The 24,073-nt window shown below is 41.1% G+C and overlaps 1 protein-coding gene across 5 annotated transcripts in view; it reads right to left on the reverse strand.

The window, feature by feature from the left end:
* Window positions 1-24,073, reverse strand: part of LOC141258108 (uncharacterized) — a 413,089-nt gene that overhangs the window by 43,557 nt on the left and 345,459 nt on the right. For all 5 annotated transcript variants that reach the window (XM_073673114.1, XM_073673115.1, XM_073673117.1 and 2 more), the window contains 3 exons: window positions 13,509-13,628; window positions 8,128-8,244; window positions 7,207-7,326 (listed from right to left, as the gene is read on the reverse strand). In XM_073673114.1, coding sequence (XP_073529215.1) covers window positions 7,207-7,326; window positions 8,128-8,244; window positions 13,509-13,628 — 357 coding nt within the window. The remainder of the gene's footprint in view (window positions 1-7,206; window positions 7,327-8,127; window positions 8,245-13,508; window positions 13,629-24,073) is intronic.

Below are 24,073 nucleotides of genomic sequence, written 5' to 3' on the forward strand. Positions count from 1 at the left end.
TGCTGACCTCATCTCTTGGCTGACTGTGGGTTGACAGTAAGTGGGATCTCCGACCTCATCATCATCACCCTGTGCGTTATCACACCCGTCGTCCTCAGAGCCAACCTGTTCCTGCCCTGACAAAAAACTAAAGTTGTCGCTCCAATCAGGTATTTGAGTCTTATCATCGTCTTCCTCATTGTCTCCACCAACAGGAGTTACAGTTTGGGAATGAGGGTCTACATTATGGTCAGAACCTTCTGCGTCTGGTCCTGGATCCGACTCATAAAGATTCTGGGCATCAGTGCAGATCATTTCCTCGTCTGGATTCACAGAAGCGCTGGAGTCGACCTCTGATTCCCAGGCTATAGTATGAGTAAACAGCTCTGCAGACTCAACCATCTGTTCTACCTCATACTCAGACGGGCAGCTGGAGATTTGGGAGCTGTGAGGAAGCAAGTGCGATTTGGGTGACACCTTTGAGGACTGGAGTATTTGTGATGTTGAAGTTGATGTGGAGGAGAGCCCACTTAAAGGAGCACTTGATATCCGTTGAAGCACCTGCTGTTTTTGTGCCTCATCTGGAATTTGTAGCGATTGGCGTGGCCGTAAGAAAGGGATCTTATCACATTGTCCGCTAAAAGAAGTAGACATTTTAGTTTGGCTGGAAGATGGTCTTTCTTCTGCACCTACCCCACGGACACAACCTTTTTTCCCCTTCCCAACACGCCTATTCCCCTTTCCACCAGCAGCAGGCCTTTTTCCACTCATTTTGGTGGTTAACTAATTCACAACTCTGGAGTTGTTTGCACAAAAAAACAATGGATGGTAACCGAGCAGAGCTGAGTGGCCAAACTGTGGTATTAGGCCAAAACTATTGGCTGGGTTAGATGCAGAAAAAAATTATTTTTAATTTGCAACCTGATGGAGGTCAGTATAGATGGACTAATAGACCAAGTCCCACACACTGCTAGAAGCCCAAATATTTTTTCAGAGCTAGATGCAGAAAAAAATTATTTTTAATTTGCAACCTGATGGAGGTCAGTATAGATGGACTAATAGAACAAGTCCCACACGCTGCTAGAAGCCCAAATATTTTTTCAGAGATAAATGAAGAAAAAAATTATTTTTAATTTGCAACCTGATGGAGGTCAGTATAGATGGACTAATAGACCAAGTCCCACACACTGCTAGAAGCCCAAATATTTTTTCAGAGCTAGATGCAGAAAAAAATTATTTTTAATTTGCAACCTGATGGAGGTCAGTATAGATGGACTAATAGAACAAGTCCCACACGCTGCTAGAAGCCCAAATATTTTTTCAGAGATAAATGAAGAAAAAAATTATTTTTAATTTGCAACCTGATGGAGGTCAGTATAGATGGACTAATAGACCAAGTCCCACACACTGCTAGAAGCCCAAATATTTTTTCAGAGCTAGATGCAGAAAAAAATTATTTTTAATTTGCAACCTGATGGAGGTCAGTATAGATGGACTAATAGACCAAGTCCCACACACCGCTAGAAGCCCAAATATTTTTTCAGAGCTAGATGCAGAAAAAAATGATATTCAATTTGCAACCTGCTGGAGGTCAGTATAGAAGGACTAATAGAACAAGTCCCACACACTGCTAGAAGCCCAAATATTTTTTCAGAGCTAAATGAAGAAAAAAATTATTTTTAATTTGCAACCTGATGGAGGTCAGTATAGATGGACTAATAGACCAAGTCCCACACACTGCTAGAAGCCCAAATATTTTTTCAGAGCTAGATGCAGAAAAAAATTATATTCAGTTTGCAACCTGATGGAGGTCAGTATAGATGGACTAATAGAATGATGCTATGCCCAAAAGATTTTACTTCACTAGGTGCAGTAAAAAAATTGGTATTCTATACACAGGTGGTATATCTTGCAACACAGATAGGCTACTCCACTGACTAACACACTCTGCAATAGGCCAAAAAGGATTAGCTTTGCTAGATTCAGCCAAATGCTGTGAAAAAAACTTGCACAGCACTGGCACAGACCTGCCTGGCAAAAACTGATAGGAACTGATGTAACCTAGTCCTGAAAAGGACTCCAATTACAATTAGTCTTTACTCCCACAATCTATCTATTTAAGAGCACAGACCTGCCTGATAAAAGTCGTAGGAAATGCTGTAACCTAGTCCTTAAAAGGACTGCAATCACAACTATTCCCTACTCCCAAGCTATCTGTATATTTGTGCGAAAATTGGCTTGAAATTAACAAGGTATAGCGCACACAGCAACAGCGGTGCCGTCTAACACGCAGCTGCAGCAGTGAGAAAATGGTGGCGATGGGGAAAATGGCTTGGTCTTATAGGGCAAGGACATGTGACATACACTGCCAATCACACATGCCCTTGCTTGTGTGAAAAAAAGCACTTCGCTCCGTGTGTGCGCTGCTGATAGGCTGACAGATTGCACCTCCCCACTGCAAATGCGGGAAAGAGAAAAAAAAATGGAGATCTTCATTGTTCCTGCAGAGATCCATCCCCTGCCCCTCCCCCCGCCCCGCTGTACACTCAAACTGCGTATTAACATTAATTTTCATCATTACTGAGAAAAAATCCAGTTATGATTTTGGTGCACGAACAGTTATCGAACATAACCTCGAACAGCCGAATTTTTCTCAAATTGTTCGTGTTCGCCGACCGGCTCGAACACCGCCCAAAACAGCTCGAATTTGAGATTGGTGAACAGTTCGAGTAGAACAACGCTCATCTCTAGTACTAAGTCACCGATCTTACTACATTCCCCCGGTAATAACCGTTTGAACTTCATAAAGAGACCGGCTACCCGTCTCACCAATAAGACAGGTACAATTACGTGCCACCAAATATCCAATTTCTAGGCAAGAGTACCATATTTTACCCTATCTAAGATCCTTTCTAGTTTCCCTCTATAACCAAGGAGGAACTACTCCACTGAACCAATTCACTGGACCACTCTTCACCTTCCATCTTCCCTCACGACCAGGTAAGAGTGATAACCCTGTATTAAGATCCACCCTCTCTATACCATTATCTGATAACTAAAACTGATTGTTTTAACTAGGGAAGAATACACCACAAGAAAAATAAACTTCATCTGGAGAACTGTACCCTAGCGCAGAAGGAACACAACTTTCCCCCAACCGTCCCGCCACATCTAGCTTCTTGTGGCACTGTACCATCACTAACTAAATATTAATTTTTAATAATATATTTTTATGATATCTACTCTAAGAATTATTTTTTATATGTCACCGCTTGAAAGATTTTACTAATAAGTGTATATATTTCATTTATATTAATAGCTTTCCTTGGCCTTAATCCAGTGCAAGTCACAACTTATTTCTTATAATTATATCTACTCTGATAGAACATGGGTACTGTCTCACTTTGCTGCAGGATTCTATAGGCCCACCTGCCAGCGCCACAATTAGTTCTAAAGATTTCAAAACTTCATTATAAAAAGCTGCTCAAAATAGTTGGCGTATGAAGCAAAGTGGATTTTCTGTTGAAATCGATAGGAAAAGTATTCGAAACAGGTTTCAATAATTTTTTGGAATGGAAAACAAGTCTATAGTCCACACTGTACATGAGGTGAGGAACAATCAGAGAAAAGGTATAATAGACACAAGTCCACCAATTCTGAATTTATCACCTAATCCTGGTTTTGGCTCCCACTCCTGAGAAAAAATACTGACTGAATACTGACCGAATACTGATAGTGGTGCCGTGGCCTTAGCCAAAAGATCATTTGAAGCATTGTTCACCAACAGCAATGTAAGATGTGTGGCTGGCTTTAGTCTGAGGGCAGCATTGTCATATCTTTTTACTTTTATGGGCTGCAATAAATGTTATGTTACTGGTCTGTGTAATAGTACAAAGCAGCTTATCAGTCACATGCAGTACACACACCTCTCACACATATCAGACACATGCCTTCACATAGCATATCAGACACATGCAGCACACACCTTTCACATAGACACATCTAGCACACACGACTAGCATATCACATCTAGCACACACACCTCATTTACATATCAGACACATACAGCAATCGCACTGCATACATATTAGACACATGCAATTCACACATACCACTCACATATCACATGCGGCACACACACACCACTCACATATCAGAAATATACAGCACACAATATTCACCTATCAGACATGCACATACTATTCACATATCAAACATAGGCAGCACATATATTAGAAAAATGCAGCGCACACACATCTCACATATCACATATGCAACACACAAAAACGCTCACATACTGTATCAGACATATAAAACACACATACTGCACACATATCAGGCACATGCAGAACACACATTGGATTTACATATCAGAGCCAGACACACACATACCTATCACATATCACACACTGCTCACGTATCATATCCAACACATGCAGCACACAAACTGCCAACATGTCAGAAATATGCAGCACACACTGTTCACATATCAGACATGCACATACCATTCACATATCATACATAGGCAGAACACACTGCACAAATATCAGAGAAATGCAGCACACACATACCACAAGCATATCACAAATGCAGCATACACACCTCTCACGTATCACACATGTAGCACGCACACACCGCTCACATATAGGATAAATATATAGCACATACCATGAACACATATCAAATACATGCAACACACATCAGACACATGCAGCACATACAATGGGGAAAAAAAGTATTTAGTCAGCCACCAACTGTGCAAGTTCTCCCACTTAAAAAGATGAGAGAGGCCTGTAAATGACATCATAGGTAGACCTCAACTATGAGAGACAAAACGAGAAAACAAATCCTGAAAATCACATTGTCTGATTTGGAAAGAATTTTTTTTCAAATGGTGCTCTTTGGATGCAACTCATTATTCTTTCTCCTTCAAACACGACGAGCTGTGTTTTTACCAAACAGTTCTACTTTGGTTTCATCTGACCATATGACATTCTCTCAATACTCTTCTGGATCATCCAAATGCTCTCTAGCAAACTTCAGACGGGCCCGGACATGTAATGGCTTAAGCAGGGGGACACGTCTGGCACGGCAGGATCTGAGTCCCTGGCAGCGTAGTGTGTTACTGATGGTAGCCTGTGTAATGTTGGTCCCAGCTCTCTGCAGGTCATTCACTAGGTCCCCCCGTGTGATTCTGGGATTTTTGCTCATCGTTCTTGAGATCATTTTGACCTCACAGGGTGAGATCTTGTGTGGAGCTCCAGATCGAGGGAGATTATCAGTGGTCTTGTATGTCTTCCATTTTCTAATTATTGCTCCCACAGTTGATTTCTTCACACCAAGCTGCTTGCCTATTGCAGATTCAGTCTTCCCAGCCTGGTGCAGGGCTACAATTTTGTTTCTGGTGTCCTTTGACAGTTCTTTGGTCTTCACCATAGTGGCGTTTGGAGTGTGACTGTTTGAGGTTGCGGACAGGTATCTTTTATACTGATAACAAGTTCAAACAGATGCCAGTACTACAGGTAATGAGTGGAGGATAGAAGAGACTCTTAAATAAGAAGTTACAGGTCTGTGAGAGCCAGAAATCTTGCTTGTTTGTAGGTAACCAAATACTTATTTTCCACCAAAATTTGAAAAAAATTTCTTTCCAAATCAGACAATGTGATTTTCAGGATTTGTTTTCTCATTTTGTCTCATAGTTGAGGTCTACCTATGATGTCAATTACAGGCCTCGCTCATCTTTTTAAGTGGGAGAACTTGCACAATTGGTGGCTGACTAAATACTTTTTTTCCCCACTGTATTAGATACATACAGCACACAAACCACTCACATATCACACATGCAGTCATGCAGCACACATAAATCATATCATATTTATTATAGGCTTCACACTGCAAAAAAGAATAAAACAAATACAAATGATGTTGCTTGACATAGTTTATAACTTTTTTTTTTAACTTTCTATGCCACACTCAGCACTTTTTAAAATGTGGTTGAGCTTGACAAAAGAGGATGGGGGAGCGCACAGGAACCTACAAATTTGCTATAAATTATGCCAGAAAGTGGCATAACTTATAATGCAAATCTATGCCAGCTGAAATAGTTTTGTTACCGGTTCATTCACAGTATGTGATGCACCTTATTTATTAAGATGCATGACCTTCTAAATAAATAGGGCACATCTTACCACAGCCTGCTTTGTATTAAGAATTGCACACTTTAACCCCAGTGTTAAGAAAGTTCTCACGCTGCGAGCGGTGATGTCAGTAAGGTTACCGATGGTAATACATGGCCGGCTCACAGAGGTTCCCGTGAGAACCGCCGCCAGTGACCTGTGGTAACCTTAATTACATCACCACTCATCACTGCAGCCGCATTATCACACTACTGTCAGTGTGTTCCGGCAGCTGTGCTGAGGTGTCACATTACTGATGTCACTGCTCAGCACAGCCTCCAGATGTAGCAGAGTCGAGGATCGTCGTGGGATGGACTTATGGAGAGCCACTTTAGATTATTATTTTTTGTATGGTAAAAAATGAAAGGCACTAAAGGGTGCAATATGTTAGTGGCTTATGAAATTATATATCTACAGGATATCTATCCATCTATTCTATCTATTTATCTATCATCTATTCTGAGGGCTATAGCTGTGAATTTGCTGTACTTGGCTGATGAAATTTCCTCGTTTCTTTGAGATGTGTGCGAGAAAAAAAAAGGATGGCATACATATAGTCTGTGTCATTCGCTTTTTTTTCTTGAAATGCAATGTGATTTTCTTCTTGCATTGCACTCATCTGATTTATAAGCAAGTGGAAGTGAGACCTAAGCAGGACACTCAGAAGAGGACACAGGTGCTGTCCTTTTCACTGTCTGCAACTGTACTCCAAATGAGTACGTTCTGATATCAGTGCAGCTAAAACCAGGGAAATAGACTGGGGGAAGGCAGGGGTTTTGAAGCCACTTACAGTACATGCAATTTTTTTACGGAAATGAAGACCCTAATAAAGTGATTTGCTGAATTTCATACCTTTCTATGATGGACAAAATTATTTAAAAAAATGAAAGTTTAGTTACTCTTTAAGGAGTTGAATAGTTCCTGTCAGCTTTCCCTGTTATATGAATATTATACATAAATAAAATTAAAAAAAATTATGCTCAGTAAAATCATTGTAAATAATGTAAATATCCTAATATTGGTGTTTTACAGAAACAGAATGTTTGTTTACCTGTGAATCCATCTTTACAGGTACAGCTGAAACCTCCTATTATGTTAGTGCAGGTTGCATCAGGCGAACAGATATTATTGGTCTCACATTCATCAATATCCACACAATGGGTCCCAATACCTAATTAATGCAAAATATTTCATAGTTATTCCCATCTTGTTTAATTGTAATTCGCAATATCACTACCTTTCTCTTTTATTCCAGCGGTGTCGCGAGTACAGACACCGCTGGAACGGCACCGACAAGGGAGGCGAGTATAAACTTTTTTATTTTATCGGGGGCAAACATTTAGATCAAGCTGGTGTTATCCTATTAGCGGACAACCCCTTCAACATATCAAGCTCCAAATCAAATATTAAAACATCGGCCACAGGTTCTTTTGTTATAGGCAGAAACATTTACTGAAGGCTTTCAATGATGTTAAGAATAATGTGGTAATAACTATTAGGCCTCATTTAGACGTCTGTTTTGCATGTATGTGTGTTATCAGTGTTTCTCATGGATAGAACACTTACCCTTTATAATCTGTGGCGCTATTCAATTGTCCATGTTTTTTCACGAACGATGTGTTCGTGCAAAACTCACAGAGACATCTGTTTTTTTACGGCATCACGGAAGAAAAGGGCCAATACATGTCTATGGGTCGGTGAAAAACATGTACAGCATCCGTGTGCCATCCGTGTGTTGTCTATATGGAACATTGCAAAGGATAGGAAAAGCTTTGTAATGTATTTATTTATCAGTCTGTGAAAAACACTAATGACATGCTGAAGATAAAATGGACACATGGACTAAACATTGGTGACACACTGATCCAAAACATTGATGACAATGGTACCTTGTTTTCACATATGGGTTTAAACTTGGGCGTGTGAATGAGGCCTTATTCCAAGGAATTATTATAAAGCCATCAATTCTCACCTGAGAATCCATCTTTACAAGCACAGGTGAAACTTCCTAGTGTGTTTGTGCAGGTTGCATAAGGTGAGCAGATATTGGTCAGACATTCATTAATATCAGCACAGTGGGTCCCATTACCTAACGAATAAAATATTTGGTTAATAAAAGAAAAAGAGGAAGAAGAAGGTGAAGGACATATGGCTATCATTAACTAGTCACAGGTACATTTACAGTATTTCTTGCTAAGAAGATGTCATCCCATGCTGATCGTTGGTGTCAGAGTGCAAAGCATTGCCAATCTGACAAAGCAACAAGTGCAATGCCTTCATTTTGTTCCTGTTTTCAGTGCATTTAATTTTGCACATACAGTCTAAACATTATACATTGTAAAAAAAAAAATATATTCCAAATTGAACACAACTTTGCTTGCAAACAATCAAAAAGTGATACTGGTATTTTGAATCTCTCTTTAGTAGTAATGAGGGAGCGTGCTGCTCTGTACTCGCCCAAGCATCTCACTGTATGACATCAGTACCTTGTGACATACAGTTGGTCTCTCCCGAACCAATAGTGGCCCTTCCAGACAAATTATCTGGGAAGAGAAACCAGTTTAGGGCATTCAGGGAGAGCTGTAGGTTACTTTTTACCTTGCGTCCCCGGTCTTCGGGGGATGAATCCCAGCAGGTGGGAATAATCGTGTCCCTACTCTGAGGGAGCTTTCAGGCTTGGGCATTTTCTTTGTCTCCACAAGCCCTATAACCGTCTTCTGTTGGCACCTTTTTTGACGCCGTATGGTTGATCAATGATGAACCCACCAGGATCAAGGTTGCGGAGGCAAAGATCATGAAACTGACACTGGGAGGGCCACACCAATGAGGACTATAGTACTGAGATCGGACAATGGTCCACTGAAGTTCTGTGGAATGATGCACACTGTTAGGTCCCAGTTCCATAGAGGCCTTTATGAAACATTTAAGGATGCTTTGGCTCTACATACTCCACCTTGTTCCTTGGGGGAGGCCACAACCATGGCTATTTGGATGGATCACAGAATTTAGCAAAGATGTGGTGAGTGGAAGGGTGTTTCAGTCAATCCCCCAGAATCTGTCCACTTACCTGAGGCAGAACCGACAGAATTTGAAGCTGCCAGCTCTTGAGCCATTGAGAGGAAATGCTGGCGCAATCTTGGACTCTGCCTCTACTGTGGTCACGTTGGGCATTTTCTTAGGGAATGCTCAATATTCCCTTAAGCAAGTAAGTCATTGGGAAACACCTAAATCTGGGAGATTGTTGAGGGGGTCACCCAGACTTCCAGGTACCTTTTTACTCCTCAGATAAAATACTGCTAAATGTGGAACTACTTTTCAAGAACCAGTTGCTATCAGCATTAGCTTTCATTGACTGCGGGTCTGCAGACAACTTTATCGATTCAGGACTGGTTCTGAAATTCAATTAGGGACAGTTATCTTGAAAAGACCCATTCAAATATTTGCCATTGACAGGAGTGAGGCAGTGACCGGGATCGTATACGAGGGGCTTTATATATCCCCCAGAATATAAACCCATTGGAGTGCATTGCAGTCTCAAACTCACCTGCGGCTGCAATGCAGGAATAAAGGTGAGCTTTGACCTGGTCAGGCTATCTGGCTAAGGCAGATTAAGTAAAACCCAGCAGGGCCTTCATTTCTTGGGGGAGGTTACAGGAAGGCAGTGGGGCGGCCTCCTCCCTCCAACCCGGGTTTTCCAGTGGCTCTTGCCACAGGTCCTTTAAAAACCCTGCACTAAGAATTTGTGTTGTTCTATGTTGGAACCTGCTAGGAGCATAGCAGGAAAGCTCAGCAGGACTGTGTATAGCTGAACCTGTGGCACCCTGCTACAACAGGTACCACAGGACCCAAAAGGGTGCATGGACGGACTTCTTCACATGAGGCCCTTATTACATCACAGACACCTCCACCCTTCCACCTCATGCCACCAGAGGGAGCCCTGTTAGGGATATATAAACAGAGGGTGGAGTTAGGTAGTCAGAGAGTGTGCTGACACTAAGAGCAGTGAAGACGCAGCACGTCTGCTACTGTGTTGAGGGCCCCGAGTGTGGCCAAGGCAAGGAGAGAGGAGTTAAGGGGGCAGAGGAGCATCTCAGGCTCACCCCAAGGTACAAGCCGGACACCGGGTCCGCGCCTACAGGGTCCTCTATGCCCAGTAGGGACTACCGGCATACCAGGAGGCTTCCAGACCCCTGGTCATCCTGAAGCTACCATCAAATATAGGACTAGGAACCACGAAGGCCCCGGCATCCAGGGATAGTGGTTGCCAACGAAAAGTCCTACTACCAAGCGGTCAGGTGAGAGAGCAACACAACATAGAAGCTAGACCAAGTTCCAGGCTGGCCAGAAGCTTAGAGAGGAAGACACGGATCAGGAGGCCTTATACCCGCTCACTGGGGAGAGTCCTGAAGTGCACCCTTCCTAGCAAGTACCCTGGACCCTACCTACCGTTACACCAGTAAAGGTACTGAAGTGAATCCCCTGTTTGCGTGTCCGTCATTCCCCCTGACCCGACCGGGTCATCTCTCACCTGCATCCCATCCATCAACCCTGCCCCGGGGGCCCGCTCCGCCTGTGGGGAGCAGAAACATCCCAGCTGCCATCCCATCACCCCCGGAGGTCTGCAGCAGCACTGGTAATTATTACCAGAAACCACAGGTGGCGTCACGAGACAAACTGTTAACAAAAACACTAAAACCCCCTTTTTAAAGAGTGACCCAGAGGACGGGCCTGGGAGCCGACTGCAGTGATATCCTGCAAAGAAGGTAAAGGCCCGGGTACCGAGTCTCCCCCGTATCCCCCTGGGCGAGACAAACCCACGCCTGGGAAGGCTCTGCTCCTGTCAGGCTCTGAGCGGCCTGGCGCGGCTGTTGCCCCCGGCAACCGTTATTTATGGACTGATGTTAACCCAGCTGCGACCCATAGGACTTTTCTGTTACCCGTGAGTTGCTGAATAAAGCTGTTTATTTTGCACTTGCTTGGGTCACTGCCTCAGTTACTGCACGGTGTGAACACCGCCGCCTTACACAGGATACCAATACTCCAGTATCTTGTCCAGCTGGTAACGGTGGAATCCACACAGTCGGTGGGAACCGTTCAATCTAAGTTCATCTCCTGCTTTTTTTTGGATAATTTACCCTCTGGGTAGGTATTTGGGGCTTCCATGGATGCTTTATTCACAATTCTGTTATTGATTGGTGTCAGAAGGATATTGAAAAGCAGAGCCTCAATTGTTATAAGAGATGTCTTAGTTCTGTACTAATTTGCTCTGCTAGTCTGGAGGGTCTGCTGGAGTACATGAAAGACTATGGAGATGTGATTTTGGAAAAAGGGGCAGAGATTATATCTCTCCATCATCCTTATGATTGTGCTATTAATCTTGTTCCTAATGCCAAATTGCTTAAAGCTCACCTGTACAGTTTGCCTGGGCCTGAATGAACCACCATGAATGATAAAGATTATATGAACAAAAGTTTACGAAAATGTCATGTCTGTTCTTCCTTGTCGCCTGTAGCTGCTGGGTTTTTCTTTATTTAAAAGAAAGATGGTGGTCTCCATCCTTGTAGCTATACATATTTAGTATCTGCGTTCTCATACTGACCTGGGGAATTATATTGCCAGGTCAGTTTTACCATATAGTGAACATGTTAAATTAAAAAAAAAAAAAAAAAACAAAACAATGTGGAATTGCACTTTTTTTGCAATTTCACCGCACTTGGAATTTTATTCCTGTTTCTCAGTACACTCTGTGGCAGAATGAATGGTGTCATTTAAAAGTAGAACTTGTCCCATAAAAAACAAGCCCTCATACTGCTATATGACTGGAAAAAAAAGTTATGGCTATTGGAAGAAGGGGAGGAAAAAACGAAAACGAAAAACAGAAAATCACCCGTGGGTGAAGAGGTTAAGGTTTAATCGAAACTGAAAGAATGTTTCATGTCCGCTCCAGTTTTAATTAAACCTGATCTCCAGGAACCATTCATTGTAGAGGTGGATGTTTCTGAAGTCGGGGTAGGGGCCGTATTATCTCAATATTCCAAAACTCTGATCAATTGTGTATTTTTTTCTAGGAAATTTTTGCCTGCTGAAAGAGATTATTTATGATGTTAGGACTCACGAGCTTCTCCTTGTCAAATTAGCTTTTGAAGAATGGAAACATGTCTTGATCCTTCCTGGAATTATAACTTCGGACTATGACCTGACTATGCCTTTTCCTTGCTAATCTGTTTATAACGAGCTCTCTTGGTATCTGACCCTAGACCTTAGCTACCTTGTCTCATGGCTTGTCCATGAGTAGTGACTGAGCGTCACATTTGTGACTCAGCGTCACAGGTTCCTAGTTCCAGACCATTTCTAGTTACCTGTCTTGTTGCATTCCTATTTTGTCTCTCCTGTTACTGACCTGGCTTGTGTACTCATTTTGTCTGACCAATCTGCTCCTGACCCCTGCTTCGTATTCTGATTCTGTGCTACACACTCCAACCTTGAACTGTCTGACCATGTCTGTCTGTGCCCTTTCTGTTACATATTGTGCCTCTGACCCGTAGGTCAGCTGCTGCAGGTCTGGGTACTGTCCTGGAGGGGCACCTTGTGGTTACCCTAATGGCCCAAGCCTATCCTCACCATCCGAACCTCTAGTGAAGAACAGGTAGCCACTTAGTTACGCCCCTTAAGGATAAGGCCAACCAGTGGCTCAGTGGGTCCACACCCACTGCCATCATACAGAGTAGCAGTTATCAAGGGCTACACCATGCCACATCAAGTGGCCCCCAAGAGAGATATTGTAAAGCTGCCCTCCACGCACCCACAAGAGTATTTAAAATGAGTATATAATATATACTTAATCCCTCCACCAGCGCAGTTCCAATGATGTCAGTGCCAGGTCTTCCAGGGCTCGAATGACATTATTACAGATCATGAGCTCTGCAGCCAATCAGCTGCCACTACTGGGCTGCTGTGCTCTCAGTTAACTTGGATGAACCTCAGTGAAGCGGACATAGTGAGAGCACAGCACCCAAATGATGGCCATTGATTGGTGTCAGGGCTCATGTGGCATAACAATATGCTTTGTGAGCTCAGGGAGATCTGGCAGGGACACCGCTGGAACGGCGCCATTGAGTATATTTAATTTTTATTTTACAAGTGGAATTACTTTATTTAATGTTAGGTTTTCCAAGTAGTGGAAAACCGCTATAATGAGAAGAAAACAATTATAGTTCAAATCAATCCATTACTATGTAAATAACATTCTGTTTTTTGACACCAGCCATCGTTATAGGAGATCTTTTAACGGGAGATAGTGTTCAGTGAATGGTTATATATACAGTACAGACATCTCTAGTGATAAGTGATTACCTTGGTATCCATCATTACATGTACATAAGTAGCTTCCTGTTCTGTTACTACACTTTGCATTGGGAGAACAGTCACTGTCATCCTTACACTGTGTCAGTGGCTCACAGTCATATCCATCACCTATGAAAAGAAAGAACATAAAGTAATGAATGAAGTATAACAATTAAATCTAAATACTGGTCACACTTAAAATTAAGGTTTTCCTTTTTACATTCCCACAGTGGTCAAATTTAAATTTTTTCCCTTTTTTTCTCACAATATTAGAGATGAGGGCATCAATCTGTGGAGGATATTCTTTGAATCAAATTTCCTGAACCTTTCAGACACTCACGACCTCGAACATTTTGTGATTTGATTGGCTTACTCAAAAAAAGAAAAAGTCTGGCCCCAATTCACACACTGTTGAAGAATCAGCGAGCATGCTGATGACGTTAGGCGTGGCTGCAGGAACTTCCTCTTAATGTCCTGTAGTTGCTAGTAGCTATCACAGCCAGTATAAAAGATTGGGGCTTGCTAAGCAGCCCCATTTTATGCTGCTTGTATAGTGTAGGGATAGGAGGTCAAAGTGCACATATCATTCTACCTAGGGACAGAAAAAGGCCTAATCTGATGTAGGAGTACTACTTCAGTGCTAAGGCAGATTAAAAATGGGAATGATAGTCTAAGCCTATCAATAATAATCCAAAGATTCAAGTGAAATATATGGAACTGCTGTAGCTGTATAATCATTCAGTGTGACTAAATTACTTGATCTTTCATTTTTCTCTAATTTTTCCTTCGACATAAGCGCAGATAGTTTTTAATTTATTTATTCATTTTACCATGCAATGTACTGTAAACAGGTAAAAAAAATTCCAAATGTGGTGAAAAGGTGAAAAAACGTAATTGCGCTATTGTTTTTTGGGTTTTCTTTTTTACAGTTTTCATTATATAGTAAAATGACTTGGCGAAATGATTTATTAGGTTACTATAATTACAGCAATACTAAACTTATATAGTTTATTATTATTATTATTATTATTATTATTATTATTTTTAAAGGCGCAAAAACAATTGTAAAAAAAAAATTGGTATTTTTAAGTTATCATTTTTGGGTATATATGATGTTTTGATCATTTTTTTAAATAGTATTTTTGAGTGAAGGTACAAAAACTGAAAAATGGCAGGCCTGACACTTTGATTTTCTTTTTTGCATTACAGCCTTTACCATATGGGTGAAATAATTTTAGATTTTGATAAATCAGACTTTTACAGATGATATGATACCAAATGTTTATTTTGTAATGTAATTTCTTAATTTTTAAAAAGAGAAAGAGAGGTGATGATTCCAGTTTTTTAAAAAAAAAAGTTTTTTCCTTTTTTTCCTTTTACCCTAATTATTTAGTCCCCATAGAGGACTTGGACCTGATTCTTTGCTAGTTCTATATATTTCAATGCTGCTGTAATAGAGTATATAGTGAAAATGATCTGAAATAAAAGCCAGTCACAGGCTGAGCTTCATATGCGTACAAAAATGGCAGCAATGGGCATGTTCATTAGGCACCTATCTGCGATGGTAACTGTGAGGAGCTGGCCACTTACTAAGACTAATTGGACTTTTTCCAGCTCAGAGCACCGATTCTGTCGATATTATTGTTGTGTTTTATTAGTGATTTGCTTGATGTATTTTACTAATGTTCTGCTTACCTATCAGCTTATGTGCACTAATTTCACTTTTATTATTATTATTATTAATAATTTATATAGCGCCATTGATTCCATGGCGCTGTACATAAGAAGGGGTTACATACCAAATACAGATATCACTTACAGTAAACAAACTAACAATGATAGAACGGTACGGAGGGAAGATGACCCTGCCCTTGCGGGCTTACATTCTACAGGAAAGGGGCGGAGACAGTAGGTTGAGGGGTTGCAGTAGTTCCGGTGTTGTTGGTTGTGGTGGCAGCAAGCAAGGTCATGGCAGGCTGTAAGCTTGTTTGCAGAGATGGGTTTTCAGGTTCCGTCTGAAGGATCCAGGTGTGGTGGATAATCGGACGTGTTGAGGCACAGAATTCCATAGGATGGGGGATATTTGGGAGAAATCTTGGAGGCGATTGCGTGAGGAACGAATAAGTGTGGAGAAGAGAAGGAGGTCTTGGGAGGACCGGAGGTTACGTGAAGGAATATATCAGGAGATTAGTTCAGAGATGTACGGAGGAGAGAGGTTATGGATGGCTTTGTAGGTCAGTGTTAGTAGTTTGAACTGGATACGCTGGGGGAATGGGAGCCAATGAAGGGATTTGCAAAGGGGGTAGCAGAGGAGTAGCGAGGTGAGAGATGAACGAGTCGTGCAGCAGAGTTGAGGATGGACTGGAGGGGTGCGAGAGTGTTAGCAGGTAGGCCACAGAGGAGGATGTTGCAATAGTCGAGGCTTGTAATGTGTCCAGCATTCCAGTAATTTCATTAGTATCTCTGGAGCTTTCAGCCATTGTTCTAATCAGCCAATAGGCCCATTGTGTGGATGGTCTACTAAGACCTAGTGGAGCCGTCACCACAGGGGATTTCACATGCAGTCTTGGGTGATGGATTTGGCCTGAGAAAAAATACCTAAACTAATGAACATTTAGTTTTGGGGGGGAGGGGCTGACCCAAGGGAGGAAGGACAATGACCACAGGGAGGCAGGTCAATAAGACACATGTTTAGTGAGGTAGTTGTTGGAATGATGTTGAAGGGATAGGATCTAGTCTGGGAACCTGAACCATGGATGGATCGATGGCATATAGAGTAGACATCGTCTGCTGACTGAGCTGGATAAATGTGCTACAGTTGTGGGATCTGTCGTCTGGATTTGATAAACTTTCTTAAAGGACTGTTGCTACTGGATACCTGTGCATTTACCATTTTATCAGTCATCTGGAGAATCGTGGAATGTGAATACAAACTATCCTGGCTGGAGGTACAAAATCTGTGGGCCAACCAAAAGTTGTGAGACAGTGAGTATCACCTGATACAAAGTCAGTGGAACTACTGATCCTGGGTGGGAACTTGAGGACTGAGAGAACTATATTTTGGTCATTTACCTAGAGATGTTGTAAAACCTTGATGTAAGGAATAAAATATTGTAGCATCATTAACCTACCTAGGTGATTATTAAAACCCGCAACCTCAGATCTTCACAGTAACACATCAGAGCCCAAAAACATGTTGCAGATTTGCTGATGGGTGCCTGAATGGATGCCTGAACACGATTGTGTCAGTTAACCCCTTCACACCACAAGCCTGTTTCAACTTCATGACCAGGTCAAATTTTACAATTCTAACCAGTGTCATTTTATGAGGTAATAACTCTGGAATGCTTCAACAGATCTCCATATGTAGGGGAAAACTACTGTTTGTGTGATACGGCAGGGCTAGGAAGGGAAAGACTTTTTGAGGCCAAGAATGGCTGGAATCAAGAGCGGATGCCATGTTGCATTTGGAGAGCCACTGATGTGCTTAAACAGTGGAAACCCCCCCCACAAGTGAACACATTTTGGAAACTAGACCCATCAAGGAATTTATCTAGATGTGTGGTGTTCATGTCTGGTGAACTTAGAGGTGCTTCATAGAAGTTTATAAAGTAGAGGTGTGAAAATAAAAAATCACATATTTCCTACAAATATGTTTTTTAGCCCCAAAGTTTTTATTTTCACAAGGGTTACAGGAGAAAATTGACCACAAAATTTATTATGCAATTTCTCCTGAGTATACCAATACTCCATATGCGATCCAAAACTACTTTTGAGGCACAGTGCAAAGCTGAAAATTGAAGAAGCGCAATAATGGAGTTCAGATTTTCTGGAATGTTTTGAGGGTTCCATGTCACATTAGCAGAGCCCCTTAGGTGCCAGAATAGCATAAACCCCCCATAAGTGACCTAATTTTACAAACAACATCCAAAATTAATTCATCTAGGGATGCAGTGAGCATGTTGACACAACAAGTGCCTCACAGAATTTTATACCATTGGGCGGTGAAGAAAGAATAATTACATTTTTACCAATAAAATGTTGTTTTAGCCCCAAATTCTTAATTTTTATAAGGGCTAATATGAAAAAATGGACTTCACTTTGTTGTGCAATTTCTCCTGAGTGCACCAATGCCTTACATGTAATCAGGAATTTCTTTTCAGGCATAGTGGAAAGCTGAAAAGGGAAGGGGTGCCTTATTATAGTGCAGATTTTACTGCTATAGTTTGCGGGTCCCATGACCCATTGAGAGAGACTCTGAGGTGCCAGAGCAGCAGAACCCCCCAAGTGACCCTATTTTACCAACTACACTTCTCAATAAATTCATCTAGGGGTGCAGTGATAATATTGACGCCATGGGTGTGTCGCAGAATTTTATACCATTGGGCAGTGAAGAAAAAATAATTACATTTTATCCAAGAAATTTTGCTTTAGACCACGATTTTACATGGAGAAATGGGTAAAAATGGCACCAAAATTTTTCACACAATTTCTGCTGAAAATAGAAATACTCTATATGTGGTTGTATAGTACTGATTAGCCACACAGTGAGAGTCTGAGGGACGGAACACTATTGGCCTCCTGGAGTACAGGTTTTCCTAGAATAGTTTGCAGTCTCCATATACAAAGCCCCTTAGTGCTAGAAGAGCAGAATACCCTCATCAAGTGACCCCATTTTGGATATTATACCCATTTGGGAATTTATCTACAGATGTAGTGATAATTTGCCTCCATGGGTGTTTTCCAGAAACAAGAAGTAGTGGATGTTACTGAGTGAAAATTGCAAATCTGCTATTGTAATGCCCATACAATGTAGTGCCTATACATTGTAGTGCCCATACATTGTAGTGACCAGAACATTGTGCCCAGTTAGTGCTTCTTGAGGCATCCACCCTTTAATTAGGCAGGCTCTTATCTCTACAAAAATGCCAAACATGTGGACGCTAAATGTGGTTTAGGCACAATGGGGCTCAGAAGGGATGGGAAATTTGGATTTGGGAGTGCAGAATTTACTGACTTTCTTTTGGGGGGCATGGAGCCCTTTCACTTTTCCAGAGCCTTTGTACTACCAGTAACGTGGAAGCCCCCTATATGGCAGATGACGGACTTTAGTGAGGACTTGCTTTTTTGTGGATGGAGTAAAAGCTTTTATTGGGAACATTTTACATACCATTTGGGATCACATTAATCTTTTGCTCTACGCTGAGCAGTTACATCAGAGTTTTCATAGAAATCTCTGACTGATGTGATTCAGATGAAACCTCCGACAGATTCAATCACTATAATAAGGCAGCAGAGTTACTCTGGACTTCGTCTGGTCTCTATTCAACATTGTCCTTCTTTTCGGAAGTGCACAAATCTTTGGCCGATTGCACTTTTACGCACACTTCAAAGACGGACACCGCTGGATCATAAGCCGGACGGCATCCATAACGTCTCCATCTTTTTCATTATAGGCAATCTCTGATCGGGGGTTCTGTCTGAATCATGTATTTCAGAGATTTACATGGAAACTCCAGTGTAAGCACTCAGCACAGATTATAGGACAAATGTAAGGATAAAGGTGAGCCAAGCCTTACTGCGATCTATGGAGGGCAGAAAGAATAAATCAACAGCAGGTGAAGAATTTGTTTTATTTATTTTTCACGTGCGGTTTAAGTAATTAGATGACTTTACTCTTCGGGTCAGTGCTACTAAAGCGATACCAGAATTAAAATGTTTTATTTTTGTTTGGCTGTTGTCACACGATAAAAGTTCTTGCATCACCATATGTGAGCTATAATTTTTTCCATATTTGCTGACAGAGTCATGCAAGGGCTTGTTTTTGCAGGACGAGCTGATATTTTTATTGGTACCATTTTTGGACACACTACATTTTTTGATCGCTTTCTATTTCGATGTTTGAAAAGTACAATGAACAAAAACAGTAATTCAGGAATTGTTTTTTTTTTTGCCATTCCACGTGTGGTAAAATTGATAAGGCAACTTTATTCTTCGGGTCAGTATGATTACAGTGACACACATTTATATAATTTTTTAATGTTTTGGCGCTTTTACACAATAAAAATTATTTTACAGAAAAAATAATTATGTTTGCATCACTGTATTCTGAGAGCTATAATGTTTTTATTTTTCCACTGATGGAGCTGTATGGTGGCTTGTTTTTTGTGAAACAAAATGACGTCTTCAACGATTTTTATTTATATTTGTCTTTTTGCTAGCGTTTTATTCCACATTTTGTTCTGCGGTATGATAAAAAAGCATAGTTTTTTGCCTTGTGTCTTATTTATCTTTTTTTTTACGGTGACAGTTTTATAGGTTGGGTCGTTACTAGTGTTGAGCATTCCGATACTGAAATATCGGGTATCGACCGATATTCGCTGTATCGGAGTTCTGATACTGAGTTCCCATAATGCAATGAGCCAGTTTGATTTTATTCAGCCAATGAGGATCCTAAGAAGTGTGGGCACATCCTGATAGGCATGTTAGGCATGTTAACTAATGGCATGGCTGTGATTGGCTGCTGAAATGATGTCATGATGCACTATAAAAGCCGCCGCCGCCATTTTGGGTTCACTCTGCTGTGAATTCAGTTAGGGACAGGACGCTGGTGTTCTGAGGGACAGTTTAAGATAGCGATTTGCTTTATTGTGCTTTACCCAGGCTACTTTATAAACCGCTGTGCGATAAGCTTTCTTTTGCCTTGCAGCGCTAGCGCACAGTTCTCTGCACTGTTCATGGCTGTCTGCGAGGTCTCTGTGTGTGAGTGCAGCTCATGCTGTAGTGTGTTCTGCAGCCACGTACGGTTGTAGTCCGCTCAGCGTGCGTCACTACCTCATACATTGTCCTTTTTTGCATTAGTGCTGCTCATTTTTCCTGATTTCTCCTATTAGTGTGGTTCAATCCGTATCCAGCTAGATTGCTTCCAAACACACTATATAGGAGTAGATAGAGAAGCTTTCTTTTGCCTTGCAGCGCTAGTGCACAGTTCTCTGCACTGTTCACGGCTGTCTGCGAGGTCTCTGTGTGTGAGTGCAGCTCATGCTGTAGTGTGTTCTGCAGCCACGTACGGTTGTAGTCCGCTCAGCGTGCGTCACTGCTAGAGATGAGCGTTGTTCTACTCGAACTGTTCGCCAATCTCAAATTCGAGCTGTTTTGGGCGGTGTTCGAGCCGTTCGGCGAACACGAACAATTTGAGAAAAATTCGGCTGTTCGAGGTTATGTTCGATAACTGTTCGTGCACCAAAATCATAACTGGATTTTTTCTCAGTAATGCTGAAAATTAATGTTAATACGCAGTTTGAGTGTACAGCGGGGTGGGGGGAGGGGCAGGGGATGGATCTCTGCAGGAACAATGAAGATCTCCATTTTTTTTTTCTCTTTCCCGCATTTACAGTGGGGAGGTGCAATCTGTCAGCCTATCAGCAGCGCACACACGGAGCGAAGTGCTTTTTTTCACACAAGCAAGGGCATGTGTCATTGGCAGTGTATGTCACATGTCCTTGCCCTATAAGACCAAGCCATTTTCCCCGTCGCCACCATTTTCTCACTGCTGCAGCTGCGTGTTAGATGGCACCGCTGTTGCTGTGTGCGCTATACCTTGTTAATTTCAAGCCAATTTTCGCACAAATCTACAGATAGCTTGGGAGTAGGGAAATAGTTGTGATTGCAGTCCTTTTAAGGACTAGGTTACAGCATTTCCTATGACTTTTATCAGGCAGGTCTGTGCTCTTAAATAGATAGGTTGTGGGAGTAAAGACTAATTGTAATTGGAGTCCTTTTCAGGACTAGGTTACATCAGTTCCTATCAGTTTTTGCCAGGCAGGTCTGTGCCAGTGCTGTGCAAGTTTTTTTCACAGCATTTGGCTGGATCTAGCAAAGCTAATCCTTTTTGGCCTATTGCAGAGTGTGTTAGTCAGTGGAGTAGCCTATCTGTGTTGCAAGATATACCACCTGTGTATAGAATACCAATTTTTTTACTGCACCTAGTGAAGTAAAATCTTTTGGGCATAGCATCATTCTATTAGTCCATCTATACTGACCTCCATCAGGTTGCAAATTGAATATAATTTTTTTCTGCATCTAGCTCTGAAAAAATATTGGGCTTCTAGCTGTGTGTGGGACTTGTAGTATTAGTCCATCTATACAGACCTCCATCAGGTTGCAAACTGAATATATTTTTTTCTGCATCTACCTCTGAAAAAATATTTGGGCTTCTAGCTGTGTGTGGGACTTGTTCTATTAGTCCATCTATACTGACCTCCATCAGGTTGCAAATTGAATATAATTTTTATCTGCATCTAGCTCTGAAAAAATATTTGGCCTTCTAGCAGTGTGTGGGACTTTCTCTATTAGTCCATCTATACTGACCTCCATCAGGTTGCAAATTAAAAATAAATTTTATCTGCATCTACCTCTGAAAAAACATTTGGGCTTCTAGCAGTGTGTGGGACTTGTTCTATTAATCCATCTATACAGACCTCCATCAGGTTGCAAACTGAATATATTTTTTTCTGCATCTACCTCTGAAAAAATATTGGGCTTCTAGCTGTGTGTGGGACTTGTTGTATTAGTCCATCTATACTGACCTCCATCAGGTTGCAAACTGAATATATTTTTTTCTGCATCTACCTCTGAAAAAATATTGGGCTTCTAGCTGTGTGTGGGACTTGTTCTATTAATCCATCTATACTGACCTCCATCAGGTTGCAAACTGAATATATTTTTTCTGCATCTACCTCTGAAAAAATATGTGGCCTTCTAGCAGTGTGTGGGACTTTCTCTATTAGTCCATCTATACTGACCTCCATCAGGTTGCAAACTGAATATAATTTTTTTCCGCATCTAGCTCTGAAAAAATATTTGGCCTTCTAGCAGTGTGTGGGACTTTCTCTATTAGTCCATCTATACTGACCTCCATCAGGTTGCAAATTAAAAATAATTTTTATCTGCATCTACCTCTGAAAAAATATTTGGTCTTCTAGCTGTGTGTGGGACTTGTTCTATTAATCCATCTATACAGACCTCCATCAGGTTGCAAACTGAATATATTTTTTTCTGCATCTACCTCTGAAAAAATATTGGGCTTCTAGCTGTGTGTGGGACTTGTTGTATTAGTCCATCTATACTGACCTCCATCAGGTTGCAAACTGAATATATTTTTTTATGCATCTACCTCTGAAAAAATATTGGGCTTCTAGCTGTGTGTGGGACTTGTTCTATTAATCCATCTATACAGACCTCCATCAGGTTGCAAACTGAATATATTTTTTTCTGCATCTACCTCTGAAAAAATATTGGGCTTCTAGCTGTGTGTGGGACTTGTTCTATTAATCCATCTATACAGACCTCCATCAGGTTGCAAACTGAATATATTTTTTTCTGCATCTACCTCTGAAAAAATATTGGGCTTCTAGCTGTGTGTGGGACTTGTTCTATTAATCCATCTATACAGACCTCCATCAGGTTGCAAACTGATTATATTTTTTTCTGCATCTACCTCTGAAAAAATATTGGGCTTCTAGCTGTGTGTGGGACTTGTTCTATTAATCCATCTATACAGACCTCCATCAGGTTGCAAACTGAATATATTTTTTTCTGCATCTACCTCTGAAAAAATATTGGGCTTCTAGCTGTGTGTGGGACTTGTTCTATTAATCCATCTATACAGACCTCCATCAGGTTGCAAACTGAATATATTTTTTTCTGCATCTACCTCTGAAAAAATATTGGGCCTTCTAGCAGTGTGTGGGACTTTCTCTATTAGTCCATCTATACTGACCTCCATCAGGTTGCAAATTCAAAATAATTTTTTGTCTGCATCTAGCTCTGAAAAAATATTGGGCTTCTAGCTGTGTGTGGGACTTGTTGTATTAGTCCATCTATACTGACCTCCATCAGGTTGCAAATTAAAAATAAATTTTATCTGCATCTACAGTACCTCTGAAAAAATATTTGGGCTTCTAGCTGTGTGTGGAACTTGTTCTATTAGTGCATCTATACTGACCTCCATCAGGTTGCAAATTGAATATAATTTTTATCTGCATCTAGCTCTGAAAAAATATTTGGCCTTCTAGCAGTGTGTGGGACTTTCTCTATTAGTCCATCTATACTGACCTCCATCAGGTTGCAAATTGAATATAATTTTTATCTGCATCTAGCTCTGAAAAAATATTTGGCCTTCTAGCAGTGTGTGGGACTTTCTCTATTAGTCCATCTATACTGACCTCCATCAGGTTGCAAATTAAAAATAATTTTTATCTGCATCTACCTCTGAAAAAATATTTGGGCTTCTAGCAGTGTGTGGGACTTTCTCTATTAGTCCATCTATACTGACCTCCATCAGGTTGCAAATTAAAAATAATTTTTATCTGCATCTACCTCTGAAAAAATATTTGGGCTTCTAGCTGTGTGTGGGACTTGTTCTATTAATCCATCTATACAGACCTCCATCAGGTTGCAAACTGAATATATTTTTTTCTGCATCTACCTCTGAAAAAATATTGGGCTTCTAGCTGTGTGTGGGACTTGTTGTACTAGTCCATCTATACTGACCTCCATCAGGTTGCAAACTG

The sequence above is a fragment of the Phyllobates terribilis genome, unplaced genomic scaffold, assembly GCF_046119375.1.
Source record: "Phyllobates terribilis strain yellow unplaced genomic scaffold, ASM4611937v1 Scaffold_3__8_contigs__length_932513732, whole genome shotgun sequence".
NCBI classification, from domain to species: domain Eukaryota; kingdom Metazoa; phylum Chordata; class Amphibia; order Anura; family Dendrobatidae; genus Phyllobates; species Phyllobates terribilis.